At 37.9% G+C, this 21,321-nt stretch overlaps 1 protein-coding gene across 4 annotated transcripts in view; it reads left to right on the top strand.

Annotated features, from left to right (window-relative positions):
- The window catches only part of APAF1 (apoptotic peptidase activating factor 1), a 91,615-nt gene extending 70,641 nt beyond the window's left edge, over positions 1 to 20,974 (top strand). For 3 of the 4 annotated variants that reach the window (XM_079937808.1, XM_079937807.1, XM_079937806.1), the window contains 5 exons: positions 9,389 to 9,508; positions 9,823 to 9,948; positions 11,593 to 11,718; positions 13,987 to 14,133; positions 18,432 to 20,974. In XM_079937808.1, coding sequence (XP_079793934.1) covers positions 9,389 to 9,508; positions 9,823 to 9,948; positions 11,593 to 11,718; positions 13,987 to 14,133; positions 18,432 to 18,578 — 666 coding nt within the window. In that variant the 3' untranslated portion in view covers positions 18,579 to 20,974. Of the gene's footprint in view, positions 1 to 9,388; positions 9,509 to 9,822; positions 9,949 to 11,592; positions 11,719 to 13,986; positions 14,134 to 18,431 lie in introns of those variants that run through there. The other variant, XM_079937809.1, reaches the window with a different exon arrangement.
- Positions 20,975 to 21,321: the final 347 nt, after the last annotated feature.

Genomic DNA, 21,321 nt, shown 5'->3' with positions numbered 1-21,321 from the left:
CATAGGGTTTTTCTCCTTCAATTGTTAATATGGTATATCACATTGATTCATATGCATATATTGAAGAATCCTTGTATTCCTGGGATAAACCCCACTTGAGCATGGTATATGATCCTTTTAATGTGCTGTTGGATTCTGTGTGCTAGTATTTTGTTGAGGATTTTTGCATCTGTGTTCATCAGTGACATTGGCCTGTAGTTTTCTTTTTTTATGACATCTTTGTCTGGGTTTGGTATCAGGGTGATGGTAGCCTCATAGAATGAGTTTGGGAGTGTTTCTCCCTCTACTATATTTTGGAAGAGTTTGAGAAGGTTAGGTGTTAGCTCTTCTGTAAATTTTTGATAGAATTCGCCTGTGAAGCCATCTGGTGCTGGGCTTTTGTTTGTTGGAAGATTTTTAATCACAGTTTCAATTTCCGTGTTTGTGACTGGTCTGATTATATTTCCTGTTTCTTCCTGTTTCAGTCTCAGAAGGTTGTGCTTTTCTAAGAATTTGTCCATTTCTTCCAGGTTGTCCATTCTATTGACATATAGTTCCTTGTAGTAATCTCTCATGATCCTTTGTATTTCTACAGTGTCCGTTGTTACTTCTCCGTTTTCATTTCTAATTCTGTTGATTTGAGTCTTCTCTCTTTTTTTCTTGATGAGTCTGGCTAATGGTTTATCAATTTTGTGTATCTTCTCAAAGAACCAGCTTTGAGTTTTATTGATCTTTGCTATTGTTTCTTTCATTTCTTTTTCATTTATTTCTGATCTGATCTTTATGATTTCTTTTCTTCTGCTAACTTTGGGGTTTTTTGGTTCTTCTTTCTCGAATTGCTTTAGGTGTAAGGTTAGGTTGTTTAATGGAGATATTTCTTGTTTCTTGAGGTAGGATTGTATTGCTATAAACTTCCCTCTTAGAACTGCTTTTGCTGCATCCCATAGGTTTTGGGTCATCGTGTTTTCTTTGTCATTTGTTTCTAGGTATTTTTTGATTTCCTCTTTGAGTTCTTCAGTGATCTCTTGATTATTAAGTAGTGTATTGTTTAGCCTCCATGTGTTTGTATTTCTTACAGATTTTTTCCTGTAATCGATACCTAGTCTCATAGTGTTGTGGTTGGAGAAGATATTGATACAATTTTAATTTTCTTAAATTTACCAAGGCTTGATTTGTGACCCAAGATATGATCTGTCTCGGAGAATGTTCCATGAGCACTTGAGAAGAAAGTGTATTCTGTTGTTTTTGCATGGAATGTCCTATAAATAGCAGTTAAGTCCATCTTGTTTATTGTATCATTTAAAGCTTGTGTTTCCTTATTTATTTTCACTTTGAATGAGCTGTCCATTGGTGAAATTGGGGTGTTAAAGTCCCCTACTATGACTGTGTTACTGTCGATTTCCCCTTTTATGACTGTTAGTATCTGCCTTATGTACTGAGGTGCTCCTATGTTGGGTGCATAAATATTTACAATTGTTATATCTTCTTCTTGGATTGATCCCTTGATCATTATTAGTGTCGTTCTTTGTCTCTTCTAATAGTCTTTGTTTTAAAGTCTATTTTGTCTGATATGAGAATTGCTACTCCAGCTTTATTTTGATTTCCATTTGCATGGAATATCTTTTTCCCTCACTTTTAGTCTGTATGTGTCCCTAGGTCTGAAGTGGGTCTCTTGTAGACAGCATATATACGGGTCTTGTTTTTGTATCCATTCAGCCAGTCTATGTCTTTTGGTTGGAGCATTTAATCCATTTATATTTAAGGTTAATTATCAATATGTATGTTCCTGTTACCATTTTCTTAATTGTTTTGGGTTTGTTATTGTAGGTTTTTTCCTTCTCTTGTGTTTCCTGCCTAGAGAAGTTCCTTTAGCTTTTGTTGTAAAGCTGGTTTGGTGGTGCTGAATTCTCTTAGCTTTTGCTTGTCTGTAAAGGTTTTAATTTCTCCGTTGAATCTGAATGAGATCCTTCCTGGGTAGAGTAATCTTGGTTGTAGGTTTTTCCCTTTCATCACTTTAAATATGTCCTGCCACTCCCTTCTGGCTTGCAGAGTTTCTGCTGAAAGATCAGCTGTTAACCTTATGGGGATTCCCTTGTATGTTATTTGTTGTTTTTCCCTTGCTGTTTTTAATATTTTTTCTTTGTATTTAATTTTTGATAGTTTGATTAATATGTGTCTTGGCATGTTTCTCCTTGGATTTATCCTGTATGGGACTGTCTGTGCTTCCTGGACTTGATTGAGTATTTCCTTTCCCATATTAGGGAAGTTTTCAACTATAATCTCTTCAAATATTTTCTCAGTCCCTTTCTTTTTCTCTTCTTCTTCTGGGTCCCCTGTAATTCAAATATTGGTGCATTTAATGTTTTCCCAGAGGTCTCTGAGACTGTCCTCAATTCTTTTCATTCTTTATTCTGCTCTGTGGTAGTTATTTCCATTATTTTATCTTCCAGATCACTTATCTATTCTTCTGCCTCAGTTATTCTGCTATTGATTCCTTCTAGAGAAATTTTAATTTCATTTACTGTGTTGTTCATCATTGCTTGTTTGCTCTTTTGTTCTTCTATGTCCTTGTTAAACATTTCTTGTATTTTCTGCATTCCATTTCCAAGATTTTGGATCACCTTTACTATCATTACTCTGAATTCTTTTTCAGGTAGACTGCCTATTTCCTCTACATTTGTTGGTCTGGTGGGTTTTTACCTTGCTCCTTCTTCTGCTGTGTGTTTCTCTGTGTTCTTATTTTGCTTAACTTACTGTGTTTGGGGTCTCCTTTTTGCCGGCTGCAGGTTCGTAGTTTTCGTTGTTTTTGGTGTCTGTCCCCAGTGTCTAAGGTTGGTTCATTGGGTTGTGTAGGCTTCCTGGTGGAGGAGACTGGTGCCTGTGTTCTGGTGGATGAGGCTGGATCTTGTCTTTCTGGTGGGCAGGACCGCGTCCAGTGGTGTGTTTTGGGGTGTCTGTGACCTTATTATGGTTTTAGACAGCCTCTCTGCTAGTGGGTGGGGTTGTGTTCCTGTCTTGCTAGTTTTTTGTAGCTTGCTCGTCGTTGAGTGGATCTGGGTCTTAGCATTGAGATGGAGATCTCTGGGAGAGCTTTTGCCGTTTGATATTACGTGGAGCTGGGAGGTCTCTGGTGGACCAATGTCCTGAGCTCGGCTCTCCCACCTCAGAGGCACAGGCCTGACACCTGGCTGGAGCACCAAGACCCTGTTAGCCACGTGGCTTTTGACTGAACATTTTTATTCCTGTCTTAAGAAAATAATCAAGTATGGAGAAATATTTATGCACAGAGGTTTTCTTCAGTGTTATCTGGGTAGCGTCGGAGGGCAAGAGGAGTGGGGAGCCCTCAGGAAGAGAAGGAGGTGGCAGAGAAGGGGCTGCCCAGGGCTGCGTCTGCCGCAGCTCCAACCCCTCTGTGAGGAAGCACTTGTGTGTGTGTACATTTAATATCAACATGTTAAGTGACATAGTATCCCCCAAAACCACAAGATACAAGTAAGTGGGGACAAACTGAGAGCTGCAAGACTTGCACAGTAACAGCATCTGTATGGGTAGAAGCAGAGGGAAGCATAATGAGTCTGACAAACCTAAAAACAGGAGAATCCCAAAAGAGCCAAGTACCATCCACTGAAAAGTATGCACATACTTTTAAAAGTGCACATACTTTTAAAAGTCATAGTATTACAAGGCTCATTATAAAAAATAGACTCCCCCATTTCTCTTTCTCTTAAAGCACCACTTTTAGCTTTTAGATGTTTCTTTTGCTGTTTACCTTCATGACCCTATACTGCATGCTTGTAGTGCTAATTCTTGATTTTTTAGGTTTGAGGGTTTATCTACTGAATTCCTTATATTAAGATGAAAATTTAGCTCTTTTTCTCCTCCCACTTGTCCTACCTCCAACATATACACACACCCTTTTGTCGATCCCTGTCATCCCAACACAATCACAACAAAAGTTTGTTTAGGTCATTAGTGTCATTGTTATGACTAAGTAGACTAAGTGTACTATGAATGCCTTTTCTGCCTTAGTGCAATTTAGGAAAAGTCTACCTTTGGTAATAGTTGGAAATTATTTTACCCTAAATCCTTGAAGACATTGTTTTTTTCTTTTTCCAAGTTTCAAAGCTCATGTTGAGAAGTCTGAAGCCATTTTGATTCCTAATCTTTCTCTCTGGAAGATTTTAGGATCTTTTCTTTGTCCCCAGAATTTTGAAATTTCATGATGATGTGCCTTTGTGTGTTTGTTTCATCCATTGTTTTTGACTTGCACTATCCCTTCTCAGTTTGGAAACTTAAGTTTTTCAATTCATAGAAATTTACTTGAATTATTTCTTTGATTCACTCCCACCCCCCACACTCCCCATATGCTTCCTTTTTCTGGTAACATCCCTTATTCAGATATTGGATCTCCTGGACTGATCATCTAGTTTTTTTTTTCTATGTTTCATCTTTCTGTACCATACTCTATTTTCTGGGAGTTTTCCTCAGCTTTATCTTCCAACCCTTTCATTGAGTTTTTCGTTTCTACCATTATATTTTTAATGCTGGAGAGTCCTTTCTATTGTTTGTTTAATTTTTCTGTAGAGCATGTGTTCTTGTTTTGTAGATGAAATATCTTCTCTGAGGATAGATGGGTATATAAATAATGTATAAATTTTGTCATATATATTACATGTATTTTTTCCCTCAAAATCTCATTTTCCTGCATAGTTGCTCTTCCCTCCAATTTTTTTCTATTTGGATGTTTTGGCCTCTTATTTTAAAGGCCTTCCTCAGCTGTGTGGTGATCATTCATTACCCAGAGATGGATACTAAAAGGCTGACTGGGAGCTCTGTGTATTGACTGAGACCTCCTCTGAAAGGTGATCTGGATGGGGAAACTCTGTTGTCAGTGTCTTTAGGTCTTTGTCTTGGTCTTGTCAGATTCCTAGAGAGGAATCTCTGGTCTTCTCCTGGAGGTTATAAACCTGGCAGATAGGTTCTTAGAGCTAAGTGGGGGAAGAGAGCGGGAGGGGGGGTGTGGATCGTATAATGTCTCAGCGTTTAGTGTGTAAACCTTCACTGATTCCCCTGTTCTCAAAATTGCTATCCTACCCTCAGTTGTGCTGGTGTCCTTTAATCCAGAGATTCTTCTTTCTGGTTTGTTTTAGCAGTATTATTCAGCACTTTATTCTTTTTTTTTCTCATAATAACATTGTTTGGGATTCAATAGTGATTCTTTTCTTTTTACAGGAAATTAGTTTTCCTGAACTTTTTGAAGGGATTGGGAAGGACAACATTTCTTTCTTCACAGCTCTGCAGTTCCATGTTCTGTTGTTTTCATGAAGTGTTAAAAATAATGGCATTGTTCTGATGAGATCCCTTTGTTCTATCCCCTTCCCTCATTTTTATGGAGACCTTCCCTTTCCTTTGCTGCCATCATCCTTGTTTTTCTTACTTTAGATTCTATTCCCAACAGTTTCTCCTCATTGTAGGATTGTCCTGGTTATTTTTGAGAGTTCATAGGGTCTAGACTGCTTTAGCCCTTCCAGACTGTGCCACACAGTACAGTCAGTCTTGCACTCAGTTTCTGCTGCTGTTCCCTGTTGGTCCTTTGCACTTTTCAGTGGATGGTGCTTGGCTCTTTTGAGATTCTCCTGTTTTTAGGTTTGTCAGACTCATTATGCTTCCCTCTGCTTCTACCCATACAGATGCTGTTACTGTGCAAGTCTTGCAGCTCTCAGTTTGTCCCCACTTACTTGTATCTTGTGGTTTTGGGGGATACTGTGTCACTTAACATGTTGATATTAAGTCTTGTTGATATTAGTCTTGTTGATATTGTCTGTGCATTTTTGGATTTGCTATTTTAGTTGCTTTGCTACTCTTATGGAGGCTTCAAGGAGATGCCTGCATCACTGCCATCTTCCCACAACTCCTGATACATCTTTTTTTAGCCCCACCCTCATTCCCACCTCTGGATGTACTTTGTGCCCTCAGTTTCTGAGCATTTTGGGAGTTCTGTAGTGTCAGTTTTGTTGCTTTTGTCTTTCTAATGCTTTTAAGATTCGGTTTTCTTGGTTACCATTCTCCTGCGATACAGCCTCCAATGTTTTGTTGTTACCTTCTTTCTCATTCTTGACTTTGTCATTTTAGTGGGGTTTTAGAAGTGACGGAGAAGGAGATAAATGCGTATGTTCAAACAGGAGTTAGTATGTATTCTCTTATTTTATACATATGTATATATTTCCTACAGTGGCAATGTTTAACTACACTGTTAAAAACTGTTTTGGAAAAAATCTTTTTATGTTATGTCTCTATGAGTCCTATATGATTGGAATGAAATTTGCCTTTAGTACAGAAACTTACTTATTATAGGCTCCCATGGTACTAGTGTATTAGCTCTGAAACTCAGTGTAATATTCACCTTTCTTCCTCTCTAGATGGCTTTGAAATGTGTAAAACTAAGCTACATCTGATGAAATTCTGCTGAGACATTGTATACAGTATAGTCTTTCTGTCAACAGCTAAATTCACAGGTTTTATGACCTCCTTGAAGATCAGATATTCTCAGCCAGAGGGAGAAATAATTTCTAGGAATATTTTTAGGATCCAAGTTAGATTATTTGTAGAAATGAGCTGTGTTTCATCCTCTTTTTCTGCTCTACTCAGAATACTTTTTACATTTAAAATGTTTTAATGCATGTACATTCATGCAACAAAAATCTTGGTAGGTATTTCCAAGAATTGACTGGTTGGGTTTTTGTTTTATAGTTTTTTAATGTTTTAATAAATAATTAATTGGAGGTTTTTTTTTTTTTCCCTGCAGCTTTACTGAGGTATAATTGGCAAAATTGTATTATGTTTAAGACACATAATGTGATGATTTGATATATGTACAAATTGTGAAATAATTACCACAATCAAGTTAATTAACAAATCTGAAAACCCCTTACATAGTTGCCATTTTGGAGGTTTATTTTAATCATCTTTGTATCCCCAGTGCCTGGAATGTAGTTGGGGTTTGGTAAATCTTTGTCAAGCTCAATTAAAGTTATTGCCAAAATTTGAAGAATCAGCTCTCTTGATTATAGCACCTAGAATTGTGAAAGTTGAGGTCTGTTTTGGTAGTTTTTCTTAAAAAATTTATTTATTTTTGGCTGTGTTGGGTCTTCGTTTCTGTGCGAGGGCTTTCTTTAGTTGTGCAAGCGGGGGCCACTCTTCATAACGGTGTGCGGCCCTCTCACTGTCGCGGCCTCTCTTGTTGTGGAGCACAGGCTCCAGACGTGCAGGCTCAGTAGTTGTGACTCACGGGCTTAGTTGCTCCATGGCATGTGGGATCTTCCCAGACCAGGGCTCGAACCCGTGTCCCCTGCATTGGCCGGCAGATTCTCAACCACTGCGCCACCAGGGAAGCCCTGTTTTGGTAGTTTTTGATCTTTTACCTTGATGTAAATAAAGCCCAAGTAGTAGCTGTGTTTACCTGAGCCAATGAATGAGAATATATTGATTCTTACAAGTATAAAAAGATTCTTTAGCATTTTTTAAAATTTAAATTTATATAGCTGAAAAAATTCCAGTGTGCATACATTGCAAAAATTATAGCTAATTGTAGAGACATACCCAAACTTAACCTTTATACATGTGACTGATAATGCTGGTGGAAGTTTAGCTATTATATAAGGTGATTCAACTAGCACAGTATGTTTGAGGTCAACAAAAAAGGTATCCTTGTCATCATTGCCTTATCAGAAAGCATCTGCAACAAAAGCTGCTAAGGCTAGTCTTCATTTCCCCTCAGTGATTGTCAAATTCTTTGTTATATCTACTCAGGAAGGCTCTCTGACTTCTTGATGTGTGGAGGGTAGCAGTAAGAACCTCAGTCAGGAGTGAACATTGAATCAGACACAGCTGGGAATGGCAGTGCCAGCCAACCTGGAAGAGCTGTTAGTAACAGCCACTGATCCTCTAGTCCAGTAAAGCCCAGACAGTAGGAGGAGGGAGCCAGAAGTTTCCTAGTGGTAGTGGTCCAGGGTATTCTATGTTTAGTCACACAGGATGCCATTTTTCCTGATACGATTTGGGGAGCCAGAAAGCTTCTGTTTCTTCCCCCTACCTCAGCATATCTTACTGCGCTCTTAAAGTGCTGAAATTCCCATTTCATCCTCTTTAGAACTACTCTCACTTCCAGCTCCTCTTCTAAGGTCCCTTGCTCTCATACAAGATACCCTGCTTCTGTGAATGAACACTCAGACAGAAAAGATGGAGATATCTGAGAGCCAGGGCTCGGTGGGGCTGGGAGGGTGACTGCTAAATGTGGAGGACAGAGGAGTAAAGAAAGGGGGTAAGAGAGGTGAATTTCTTTTACAATTTTGCCTAAGCCCAGTAAGAAAAGCCTTAAAGGCATTTCTACTGTTTAACCTTCACCAGTCAAAAAGGAGACCCAGAATATTACTAATGTGCATACCTGAGATGGTGGCTGCTTTTTCATTATCTTTTTATTCCCAATATTAAAAAATAGAAGAAAATTCTGTGGGAGACTCCCTGATTGCCCACAGCTCAGAAGTCTAGCTTCAGGCTCTCTGGGCTGTTTCTTTGAATATCTTTCTCAACTTTTTTCCCTACTGTTCCTTCTATGTATCCTGTTCCAGTCAGATTGAACTATGAACAGGTACCTGTAATCTTTCCACATTTTCCTGCTCCTGTGCTTTAACTCTAGCATTCATTCTCTTTGTTTGAAGTGTCCTTCTCAGTTTGTGAATCATAGTTCCAGCTCATTTCTCAAGCCTACTATGAACGCATTGTCTCCAACATTGCAATCTCTTCTCTTTCTCTTGTATCTGAGGAGTTCTTCCTGGAGTGCCATGTGAAACATAATGTACTATATCACTTTTGTCATTTTGAGGATTGCATCAGGGCCTAGGCAAGATCTCTGAAGCTCAGAAATTCCACGACCTGGTTTGAAGCTGCTCTGGTCAACTGACCTTCCCAGGCAATAGGGCCAGTAGGATTCAGTAGCTTCATTGGAGCCAGAATCTGGACACTTGGCCTAACTTGTGAAGTTTAGAAATCTGTGAATATGTAATTGGGATAATTTTCTTTGGAAAATTTAATCAGATGGTGAGCTCATGAACATATTGTGACTTTTCTCTATCTTCTGGTATAATTAACTGCTCTCCAAGCAACTGAAGAAAACAGACTTTATTTAGGAGGAAAAATATTTTATTTTGCCCATAGTCAAGTTAATTAACCCCAGCTTTTCTCTTCTCTGTCTGTAAAATGGGAATACCGTATTCTTACTTGGTTTTCTTCTTTATTTTACTGAAGTGCCATGAGGATGAAAGACTTTAGATAAGCGAGTGATACACCTCCACCTCTCTAATGGGATATTATGGGGAAAGGGTTATAGCAGACTTATTTCTCTGATATTCAGGTATGGAATTGGCAATCAGAGGAATATGTCTTTCTGCAAGCCCATCAGGAAACTGTGAAAGACTTTAAACTCTTGAAAAATTCAAGATTGCTTTCCTGGTCGTTTGATGGAACAGTGAAGGTAATTTGAAGCACACATTTCTTTTAAAAAAAATATTCTAATATTGATCGCATTGATTATATTGTGACAGCCAAAAGCAGGTGGCTGATATGTAAATACTTAAATTTTTAAATTTCTAAAATAGAAATGCCTGTTTTCTGTCTACTGCAGTCATCCATCTGCTGTGTGTTTATGAGCATTTGTACTAAAAGGCACTTAAAGAGGTCAGAACAACCAATGTGCTAAAGCTCTTGGTTTATAGGATGTCTTCTGGCTGTGTATGCTCAGTAAGACAAAATGTTCTTAATTGTCAACTTCTGAGTTTTTCCTTGAAGGTATGGAATATTATTACTGGAAGAATAGAAAAAGACTTTGTCTGTCATCAGGATACAGTTCTTTCTTGTGATATTTCTCCTGATGCAACCAAGTATTCTTCTACCTCTGCTGACAAGACTGCAAAGGTAGGCCAATCGGTTGAAAGGTGCACGCATAAGACCTTGGTATTTGTTATGTATTATGAGTCCAACTAATGTGTAAAACAGAATAATAAGTTTCTGTCCACATGTCTGTCTCATTTTGTGAATTTTTGGAGGATGCCCATTGACATTTAGTCTGTGTCAAATAGATTAAGTGAATGACATTGAGGATTTTTGATTTCTCCCTTACTGATAACTTTTGTCTGTTAGTAATCAAAGGCAGTGTCTACTGAATATTTTAGGCAATAAAAAGCATTGAAAGAGATTTACATTTAATTGTACACCCACAGTAAATTTTTTTGTAATTGATGTAAATCGATGCTTTTAAAAATCACATTCCAGTGAAATGATGCTCCCTGGTTGGGGACATTGAATACTCCATTCTCCATTCTCTTCTTTTTTCACCATCTTTGTTAATGGCATCATTATCTACCCGTCTTTCCAAACTGTGAACCCTGGAGTTGCCTGGGACTCTCCTGTCTTTTGTGCTCTATTGATTACTCCTCAGTGTCTCCTGGATCCTTGTTCTCTTCCTTGTCCCCACCCTGAAGACCAGGCTCTCCTTTTTTATTGGTGGACCTGCCACTGGTCTGTACTTCCTCCGGTTTATCTTCCCTACTGCTGCCCGAGTTCCCTGTTGAAACTCCTCTGTGACCTGATGGTTTATAAGCTCAACTCCTTAGCCCATCACCACCTCTTTCTGCTACATTGTTCCCTCTGTGCCAGACTACTACTTCCATCTTTTTGTGTGCACTGTTAACTTTCACTTGATACAACCTTGTATCCTTTTTTACCTGGAAGCATTATGACTCATTCTTCTCGACCTAGATTTAAGGTCAGTCCTTCAGTGAACCCTTTCCTGGCCCTCAGGCAGGATTAGCTGCTCCACCCTCAGTGTTCCTATTACATATTACTCATGTTAATTTACTTCATACCACTGTTGGCTCAAACATTTATGATTAAACTAGAAACTTTTCAGGGACAGGGACTGAATCCAGTTATCTTTGCACCACCAGTTCTTTGCTCACAGTGCCTGGAACACATTTTCAGTTTAAGCTTGTTAAATGGTGATGACAGAACCACCAGGGAGAATATTGGAAGGAAAAGAACAGCCTTTGGCTGCTAAGATAGTAGGATGGTATAGGGACTAACCTTTAAAGTACTCTTGCCGTACGTTAGGCCCTTTGCTAGGAATTTCAGTCTCTATTATCTCATTTAATTTTCACTCTATAGGTGCTATTGTCTCCATCATACAGATGAAGAAACTGAAGCCAGAGAAGCTTATGTGGGTTGTCCTAGGCCAAGGAGCTAGTAAATAGTGGAGCCAGGACTCCACTCAAGTCTGCTGTACTCCATAGACTGCTTTGCTATTCTTCCTTCTAAGTCTAAAGTTAAGGAAGCTGTGACTTTGATCCTTGAGCTTAAGTTTACTTGAGTAATTAAAGGGAAACTCTAAAAAATGAACCAGGTTGCTAGTTGGCATTTGGGCCTCTCATGAAAGTTTATGAACTGTTGAATGTTAGAACTTCATATGATTGAATTTATGGCTAACTAGCACTCGAGGCAGGGTTTATACATGCTTATTTCGAGTGTATTTACTATTCCTAAACAATCTGAATTGCCTTCCAGATTTGGAGTTTTGAACTCCTTTCCCCTCTTCATGAATTGAGAGGCCACAAAGGCTGCGTGCGCTGCTCTGCCTTCTCTGTGGACAGTAGCCTGTTGGCAACTGGAGATGACAACGGAGAAATCAGGGTAGGGTGTTTGCTGACATGAAAGCACTGCTCTCCTTATAGCTTTGGCTAGCCCTCTGTACCATATCTGGGGCTTTTGTTAATGTGACAGGGAAGCACAGGCCCCAGGGTTCTGGTTGGATGAGGCATTCTTTGTTCTGTTTCTTATGCACGTTGTGTTCACAGCTGCACTTCACTGCAGAAAAGAATTCATTTTAGAGTTAAAGTGAAGCATTTCCCATGTACGTGAGGAGGCAGATGCCCTAGTTATTTGCAGTTGATTCTGTGCTGTTAGCTTGAGAATGATTCATCTTAATTCTTGGACCTGAACCAAAGATTGTTTTTAGTGGCAGAATGTGAGGAAAATAATTTTTGTAAATTGTTGTCTAGATTATAAATGAATTGCAATTCTGCTGTTTCCTGCACTGAAAGGTCTCTTTAGGACTATATCCATTAGGTAGTCAACATTTAGAGTGGAGCCTATTGCCATCCTCGTGGGATTGTCTGCCTCTGGTTGTGTTAGAAGGATTGGGTGGTTGATGGAAAAAGTTTGGGCATTGGGGGTGGCTGCTTTGGTAACTGGTATAATCAGGAGAGTCTTGTTTTTTGTATGTTATTTTGTTCGTTTTTTACGAAGCAGGAGTTAAAATTCAAGGAATAGGTAGGTATATAATGCAGAAGAATGAGACAGTATGCATTATGCAGGAATAGGGGCATTATCAGATAGACTTTCCAGGAAAATTAAGATTCTCTTGCTTGAGGACTAAGTAACCAACCTTCTGTATACCATTCTCATAAATGCCATGCCAGCCGAAGGGGCAGGACTGCTTTGGGAACATTCATTTTGCTCTGAGTTTTCACCTGTGGATGAAAGGGCTCTTTTACTGGTTATGAGGCAGTGTTTCATTTTCCAGAAACCCCTAAAGGTAAAAATTGTCTCTTTAAATAAGGGTTATTTAAAAATTTTCTTTAGTACATTAAAAAAATTTTCTGTTTTTCTTGATTTTTCAAAATATAGGAAAGCTATTAATTTTTTATATATATATCTTCTATCTAGCTGTCTTACTGAATTCTTTATAATCAGTTTTTCCATTTGATTCTCTTGGATTTCCCAGGGGACATTTACAAATGATGATTTTGATTATTTTCTTTTGCTATTTATGCCTCTGTTTTTCTTATTCTGATGTATAATTTCTTTGAAAAATTAGAGTACTGCTCATATATTAAGTATCACTGGAAATAAATGAAAATATTAATATCTATAAATAATTGGGTTGTTTTTAAGAGCTTAGTAAACTAATCTTAGTGAATGTATGTGTATATGCTTGCTTGCTTGTTTATTTTATACATATAAAATATAAAAAAATACATACATATATATATATATATATATATATATATATATATATATAAATAAAACCTTACTGGGACTTAACTGTTTAAAATATATATACTTCAGGTGTTTGAATAGTGTCTGTCAATATTCTTAGTGGTAGATCCTGAACTAGAATTCTTTGTTCTTTTGAGGTAGTTTGTTAGGCCTTTTTTGTTTATTCCTTGCTTCTCCCATCATACTCTTTTTTTTTTTTTGAATTTTTAAAATTTTTGGTTGCGTCGGGTCTTTGTTGCTGCACGCGGGCTCTCTCTAGTTGCGGCGAGCGGGGGCTACTCTTCATTGAGGTGTGCAGGCTTCTCATTGCGGCGGCCTCTCATTGCAGGGCACGGGCTCTAGGTGCGTGGGCTTCAGTAGTTGCAGCACGCAGCCTCAGTAGTTGTGGCTTGCAGGCTCTAGAGTGCAGGCTCAGTAGTTGTGGCTCACGGGCTCTAGAGCGCAGGCTCAGTAGTTGTGGCTTGCAGGCTCTAGAGCACAGGTTCAGTAGTTGTGGTGCACGGGCTTAGTTGCTCCACTGTATGTGGGATCTTCCCAGACCAGGGCTCAAACCCCTGTCCCTTGCATTGGCAGGCGGATTCTTAACCAGTGAGCCACCAGGGAAGCCCCATACTCCTTTTATTCAGTGAAAGAGTCACAGTATTCTAATCAGTCACTCTAAGTCATTTAGTTATATTTTTTGGAGTATAGTTAATGATAAATATTGTAAGTAATGCATTTTAATTATAATTAGTAATTTTAAAAAATTTGCACAGGAATGTAATCTAAAAAAATTCCTAAGGTATCACTGAATTGTAATTATATTTTTAAGAAAGATTTCCAAATATGTTCCAAATGAGATAGATAGATATATAAAACTTCTGAGTAACCCTGTTAATGAACTGTGTATTGTTTTTATAGATATGGAATGTCTCAAATGGTGAGCTTCTTCATTTGTTTGCTCCGATTTCAGTAGAAGAAGGAGCTGCTACTCACGGAGGCTGGGTGACTGACCTTTGCTTTTCTCCAGATAGCAAAATGCTTGTTTCTGCTGGAGGATATCTTAAGGTAAGGGTTTCTCAAAGACTGAAAGAAAAGAACAGCCTGTATCCTACTTTCCAAATTATTTTCACTTCCTGTGTCTCAGTTGGGCCTCGTACAACCCATCAGAGAGGAAGGGTGATTACTGTTATCCCGTTCTGAGTGACGAAACTGAGATCTGCAAGGCTGCATTCTTCAGATCTCTTGGAAGTTTTGATGACAGTGTTAGGGATGTTCTGAGTCCAGAGCTCTCATCCTGCCCCAAACAAAGTCTTAGGCGATCAGAATGACTAGAAAGTGGGGTGTTTAACTTAATTTGATTTTCTACTTCACTAATTGTGAGCTGTGTTGGTTGAGTCTTTAAAAAAATTTATTTGTGAAATTTCCTTTCTTAAGTATTAGTGGTAATGGTAGTGGTAGTCGTGGTAGTAATAATAATAAAAATAGCAGCGGCAGCATGTTGCTTTATAGTTTACAAAATGCTTTACTTACATCATCTTATTAGCCAGCTTTGCGAGGCTTAAATTTTATCATTCTTGGTTTGTAGGTGAGGAAACTGATGTTCACAGAGGTTGTGAATTTCCTACAATTACTTAGTAGATTGCCTTATACAAACTTATTATTAGCAAATACTGAGGCCACAGTTGAGCGTGTTGTGGTGCCTCAGGGTCATTTTTTGGTGCTTGCAATCTTTTTATCCATCCACTCACTAAGAATGTATTAAGTGCCCACTGTGTGCTGGCACTGCTACATGGCACAATGTTTAAGACTTGGTTCTTGCCCAGGTGGTTGACAGTCTTTGGAGGAAGCAGACAGTAAATAAATAAAGTCTCTAAGTGTAAGAGGGGTTCTGGGACACATTTGCATAAGGATAGTAGAGGCACAAAGGAGAGGACAGTTCTACCTTTGGGAGTTAGCAGAGGCTTCCATTGGAGGGGAATGCTTGAGCTGAGTCTTGAGTAGTGATTTACTTGTAAAAGGGGTTGAAGATGATACTGTGTATTGTACTGATCACTTAAAATAGATCCCTTATGAATTAGACCCTAATGAATTAGATCTTAACGATACTGTTTTTTCTTACTGAAAACATTCAACTGTAGGAGATGATTCTGATTAATTGTCTCATATAGTATAGATGTTCAAAAATATTTGAATGACTGAATTGAAGTTTTTGGTTATATGGGACCTATGTAGATGCAATTTTATTTAATGTAAAAATCTAGCTTATAAAAAAGATAAATCAGAGGGCAGTTTTTAGCTCTATGAGAGGATGTATGTTATGATTCCTTTACAAGTTTACATTGAAAATACAATGCTGCTTACAAGATGTTGCATTAACCTGTACCTAAATAAAGGTACACCTTTATTTAGTTATTAGGGGATTGTGAGACTATCACCACTTGTCCTCCTTTAGTGTAGAGATAAACTGCACTCTTAGTCTGTTCTGAGGATGATTCTTAGAGGAGCGACATTGCTGTCTTTGTGTTGGAAGCTGGGAGTCTTCAGCCGTATTAACTGCTGAAAAACTTAACTGCTCAGCTTTGACACTGAGCTTCTAGAGACCATGTCTTTTGATGCTCTGGGCACCATAGAAGGGTATCACATAATTGTGAGTCTGGCTTACAAGATATGATAGAGATCAGTGACTAGATTTCCAGAGTTCCTGGAGAACCTTGAAATAAACAGCAGAATCGATGTTGAAGTTATGTCTTCAGGGTGAAAGAGCCTATAGCCTATATATTTAGTCTGTATATTTCAGTGGCAATCAGGCTGTTCTTCCTTTTGGTTTGATTACTAGCATGGTTAAACTGGTTGTGATATAGCCCAGCCTGCATCTACCCAGCATGTTCATGAGACTATCTAAGAGCACAGAGCAAATTAAAAGTAAAAAGAAACAGCTGCTGTAATGTCCAAGAAAATAGGCCTTTTGAGTCTGTTTACTTTATAATCCAAGCTGTATGAATTGAATGTCAGTAAGATAAAGTAGGTATCCAGTAGCTAAAAAGCTCTTAACTTTCAAAATTATTCCTATTTATAAGTAAAAAAAAATGTAATTTACTTGTGTTATGCCACAGAGTACATACTGTTAGAATGACAAGAAATCCACATTAATTCATACTCATGAGGAGAAAGGCTGATTTGAAATATGAAATACATGATGATAAGTTCAGGTTTTCCATTACATAGAGGCCACAGAATATAAAGGTCAGGAGTGTGAGACTTGGGGCAGACTACCTGAATTCAAAGCCTGGATCTGCCACTCAGTAGCTTTGTGATCTTGCACAAGGTGATTTAGTCTCTACTTTCTCACCTGTAAAATGGGTGTAATAATAACACCTACCTCATAGGGTTGGGAGGGTTAAAGGAGTTAATACAAGTAAAATAATTATACATGGTGGCACATAGTGTACCCTGAGTAAATGTTAGCTATCTTTTAAAAATTGAAGTATAGTTGATTTACAGTGTTTCAGTTGTACAGCAAAGTGACTCATATATATATATATATATATATATAAAATATATATTACAATATTATATATATATTATAATATTATATATTCTTTTTCAGATTCTTTTCCATTATAGGTTATTACAAGATGTTGAATATAGTTCCCTGGGCTATACAATAGGTCCTTGTTGTTTATCTATTTTATATATAGTAGTTTGTATCTGTTAATCCCAAATTCCCAATTTATCCCTCCTTCCAAAAATATCCCTGCTATTTTTTTTTAATTTACTTTATTCCTTAAAGCAGATTTAGTTTCTCAGCAAAACTGAATGGAAAGTACAGAGTTCCCATATACCCACCCCTTCCCCACGTGCAAGCTTCCCCCACTGTCAACATCCCCCACCAGAGGGTACATTTGTTACAGCTGATGAATGTTCATTGACATGTCATTATCACCCAAAATCCATAATTTCTATTAGGGTTCACTCTTGGTGTTGTACAGTCTGTGAATTTTGACAAATGTATAACGACACGTGTCCACCATTGTAGTATTATACGGAGTAGTTTCACTGCCCAGAAGTCCCCTGCATAAGTCCTATTTAATATCATTGTCTTTTAGTCCATATTCACATTAGTGGCTGGGGTAGTGTTTCCAAGTCGAGTGGTCTGTTTTAATAGAGGGAAAGGCAGTGGGTGCACTTGGTTTGGAAGCTGGATAACTCTTCCATCTCTGCCACCTGCTAGTGGTGTTGTCCACAGTGACAAGGCCTTTCTTCTCTCTCAACCCTGGTTTCCTTACTTGTTAAGTGAGGCAGTTGGACTAGGTGATCTCTAAGGGCCTCACTACCTCTACGATTTGCCTCTAGCGACTCTCCTCTACAGTCTTGATTACACTGCTATTTTATAAAGCAAAATTGTTAGTCCTGGAAAATTTCAAGTTAGTACATGTTGCTTCATTGAGGTTTACTTAAGTCCACAAGGTATACTTTTACCAGTTACCATTACTAATAACTAATATTAGTATAACTAATAACTAGTGAATAGTTGACCCAGTCACACGAGCAAGGCGGAATGCTAGGCATTGCCACGGACACAGAAGTGATCATTGCATTCATAATACTCAGAATCTTGATGTACCTGAGGCCTTTTCAAAAGGTGTTCATATACGTGGTCTCTTTTGCCTTCATCTTAGTTGTGAGATATGTAGGTAAGCTTCATGATCTCCATTTAGTAAAGGAATATAAATATTGTTATAATCTTAGTGAATTCAGTAATTGGGAAGAGAAAGGAAGGACTTGGCCAGAGCACCTGCTACATTTGAGATGTTCAGTATTTATTTAGTAAATAAATGTATAGACTTTTAAATAAAAAACTTGGTCATGGGCTCTTGAATCACTCCTGGTGAAAGGGAAGATTCAGTAGAGAGAACATTCTATCCTGCAGCCCGTATTATCAGTAGTCTTGATATCTGCCAAAATTCCTGTCCATTTCTGCAAAGGGGCATTTTTAGAGAAGAGAGGGTCATTCTTTCCATTCCACTGAGAAGGATATGCAGACAGGAGAATTCAGTCCAGCCATGGCCATAATGGGCTTTGTGTAGCCTTCTGTCTGCAGCTCTGAGTAGGCTGCATGTTTCTCCAGCATGCCTTACAGTGGGTTTAGGTGTAGGGTAGCTGTGAGGCAGTCACCAGGGTTAATCAGGAATGGTGGACTGGGTTGATAATACTGTATTCAGCATTAAACCTTAGACATCCTTCCTGGTGTTTGCTTTAGTTTGGGAGTGGGGAGGTGATGGGGTGAAGGATCCAGCTGGCACTGCAGATTGTCTCACACTATAATTGCCAACCTAATAAGAATTTTATTTTTCTCTGAACAGTGGTGGAATGTTGTCACTGGGGAATCCTCACAGACCTTCTACACAAATGGAACCAATCTTAAGAAAATACATGTGTCCCCTGACTTCAAAACATATGTGACTGTTGATAATCTTGGTATTTTATATATCTTAAAGATTTTAGAGTAAAATAGTTAAGCAGCGATGTAAGTTGAACTCTTTTAATTTTGAATTGGAAAAAAAATCCTAATGAAACTGTATTTCAACTTTTTATAAAGCTGTGAATTGTTTTGCAGTATTGCATTCATTACGAAAGTGTTTGTGGTTGGATGAATACTATTAATGTAGCTTTTCCCAAATGAACACACCTTTAATCTTACTTTTCATCATCATCATCATCATTTTTAACAGTTTGTCCTTAAGATACAAATGAAAATGTAAATATGTACCTTGTTATACCACTGGTAAAATTCTCCCTTGATGCATTCAAATTGGTTGACATAATTAATGAGAATAATTTGAAGGAAATATATATTTTAATAATATTATTATTATGCAGGCTGTGCCTCAGGGTAGTGGTGGCTTGATTTCTGAACCACATTTACCCCAAGGGGGTATAGTTCTCACAAATATAATCTCAGAACTTATGTGCACCCCTTAAACTTGCTTTAAAAATATTGTGTCTACGTGCACAGTTTGCAAAATTTCCTTTAATTCACTTGATAAGTGAGTCTTAGTTTTCAAAAGTACTCTCTGTGAAGCAAAAGTTACGTGTGTTGGAGTGAGTAGATTTTGTTGGTCTACCTTTTCTCATTAGCTGATGGCAGCCCTGGGCTGGACCTGGACTCTAGCAGTCAGTCTCTGAACTGGGCACTCTCCTGCTTTCTCTGGTTTTTTACATACCAGACTTCCTACTTGACTGAACTTAACCTTTCTTAATCCTCACTTTTCTCTCTTTTTTTAAAGTAATTGCTCCACAGTTAAATGTTAGTAAATGTGAATAATTGGCGAGGAGCCAATTTTAATCATAATTTTTAACAACAGAATTTTTCCAAGATATAGAAAATAGTAAAAAATAATTTTCTGGGCTTCCCTGGTGGCACAGTGGTTGAGAGTCCGCCTGCCGATGCAGGGGACACGGGTTCATGCCCCGGTCTGGGAAGATCCTACATGCCGCGGAGCGGCTGGGCCCGTGAGCCATGGCCACTGAGCCTGTGCATCCGGAGCCTGTGCTCCGCAACGAGAGAGGCCACAGCAGTGAGAGGCCCGCGTACCGCAAAAAAAAAAAAATTTCTTCTAATTCCATTTACTTTTAGATGAACGGCATTGCTAGTGCTTTTCTCTTAGTGAATTTCAACAGAATTCTCTGTGGTTTTCTACACAGTACTGGAAGAGTCATTGTGACTGCAAGATGTCACCTTTAACCTTCCAGCCAGTCTGTTTTCCTTCCCCTTCTCACCCTCCTTCTCTCCTTCCCTCCCTCCAAGTTTAATCAGGAAAGATAGTTTTGATAGGGAGGGAAAAAGCATATCAGCATCAGTAACTAGCTTTTTTGATTTCCTGATTAGGAACTTTAATTGTAGCTTAAATCTAAACATTTTCCCTGAAATATATTGTTAAGGGAAATGGTGATAAATTAGTAATAGATGTGGTTCTTACATAAAAAAAACAACCAAAATTCAAAATTTTTTGTTGCTGCAACAACAACTAAATCAGATGAGTATTAGCATTAACAGTAGGTAAACACTGAGCCAGTTTCTATTGTTGGTGCATATTAGTAGATGTGGGGTAGGTAGGGAGGGAACAGACCCCTCCAGATGTATTTTAGATTAGATGTTCCTATTTAGCATTTGAGGGAACCATACAGAGAGTGAATAAAATATTTTACATTGTTAAGGAGGTTTTTTTGTTTTTTTGTTTTATGGTGGGTTGAGGAATTAATTTAGGGGCTTACTGTGATATAAGCAAATGTGACATGAAAGTCTTAATTTTATAAAAAGAAATTTCTGTAAATGATATGTTCTGCTTAGAGTACCCAAATCATAATTTGATTTGCATACAATGTTTAGGAACTCATTTATAGCTCAGAGTATAAAGTATTAACTTTTGGAATTAAAAGTCACTTGACTGTAAAAGTATAACAACAAACATCAGCTTTTAAAACACCTTGATTGGCTCTTATCTTACAAATAAATTAAAAAGAAAAATGAGAAGAAAGACCAGGTAACATAAGGAAGAAGAAAAGCCTTTCATAGCAGCTTAAGTGGCCAGTCAAGGGGAGGGTTTTGTTTTGTACTTTTGGTTGAGCATATTTTTTTTGTATTGGAAATACATTGCATTTTGTATATATAAGATTTTTTTTTACATTGGATGTGTCTTGTATGTTTTGAAAACTGTTAGTTTTGTATTTATGATACAGCTTACATAATTTTTTGGTGTGTGTTGGTATACATTTTAATACACGAATTTAAAACATTTTATAAAAATAAAATTTCTAAAATATTTTTGAAAAACATTTTCAGATTGTTTCAGACTCCTTCCTTGTCCTTTGTTGATCAGAAAACGAATGCGAAAGAGTCTTCAAATTAAAGCCATCAACTTCTATCCATGCTTTGTCAGCTATCTGTAATTTAATTCTATCAAAATTTTCTTTTTCCTCAGTTTGTCTCTGATGCCTGGTGTGGCTGGCATGGAGAAGATCCTGTAAAGAAGAGAATTCATTTATTCATTTTATCGTTCAGTACATATTTGTTGAGAACTGCCTGGCATTTTTGTAGGTATTGGGGATATAGCAGTGAGCAAAACAAAGTCCTTGCCCTCCTGCAGTTGGCGGCTAGGGAGAGACAGAAAAAAAGTCAGTCAGTCAAATTTATAGTGATTAGTTGGTATGTAAGTGAGGAGAGGAGGAGGGCTACAGTTCTAGAGGGAGCTG

This window comes from Stenella coeruleoalba, assembly GCF_951394435.1.
Source record: "Stenella coeruleoalba genome assembly, chromosome: 11".
Classification (NCBI taxonomy): domain Eukaryota; kingdom Metazoa; phylum Chordata; class Mammalia; order Artiodactyla; family Delphinidae; genus Stenella; species Stenella coeruleoalba.
This window is presented reverse-complemented; position numbering and strand designations above follow the sequence as displayed.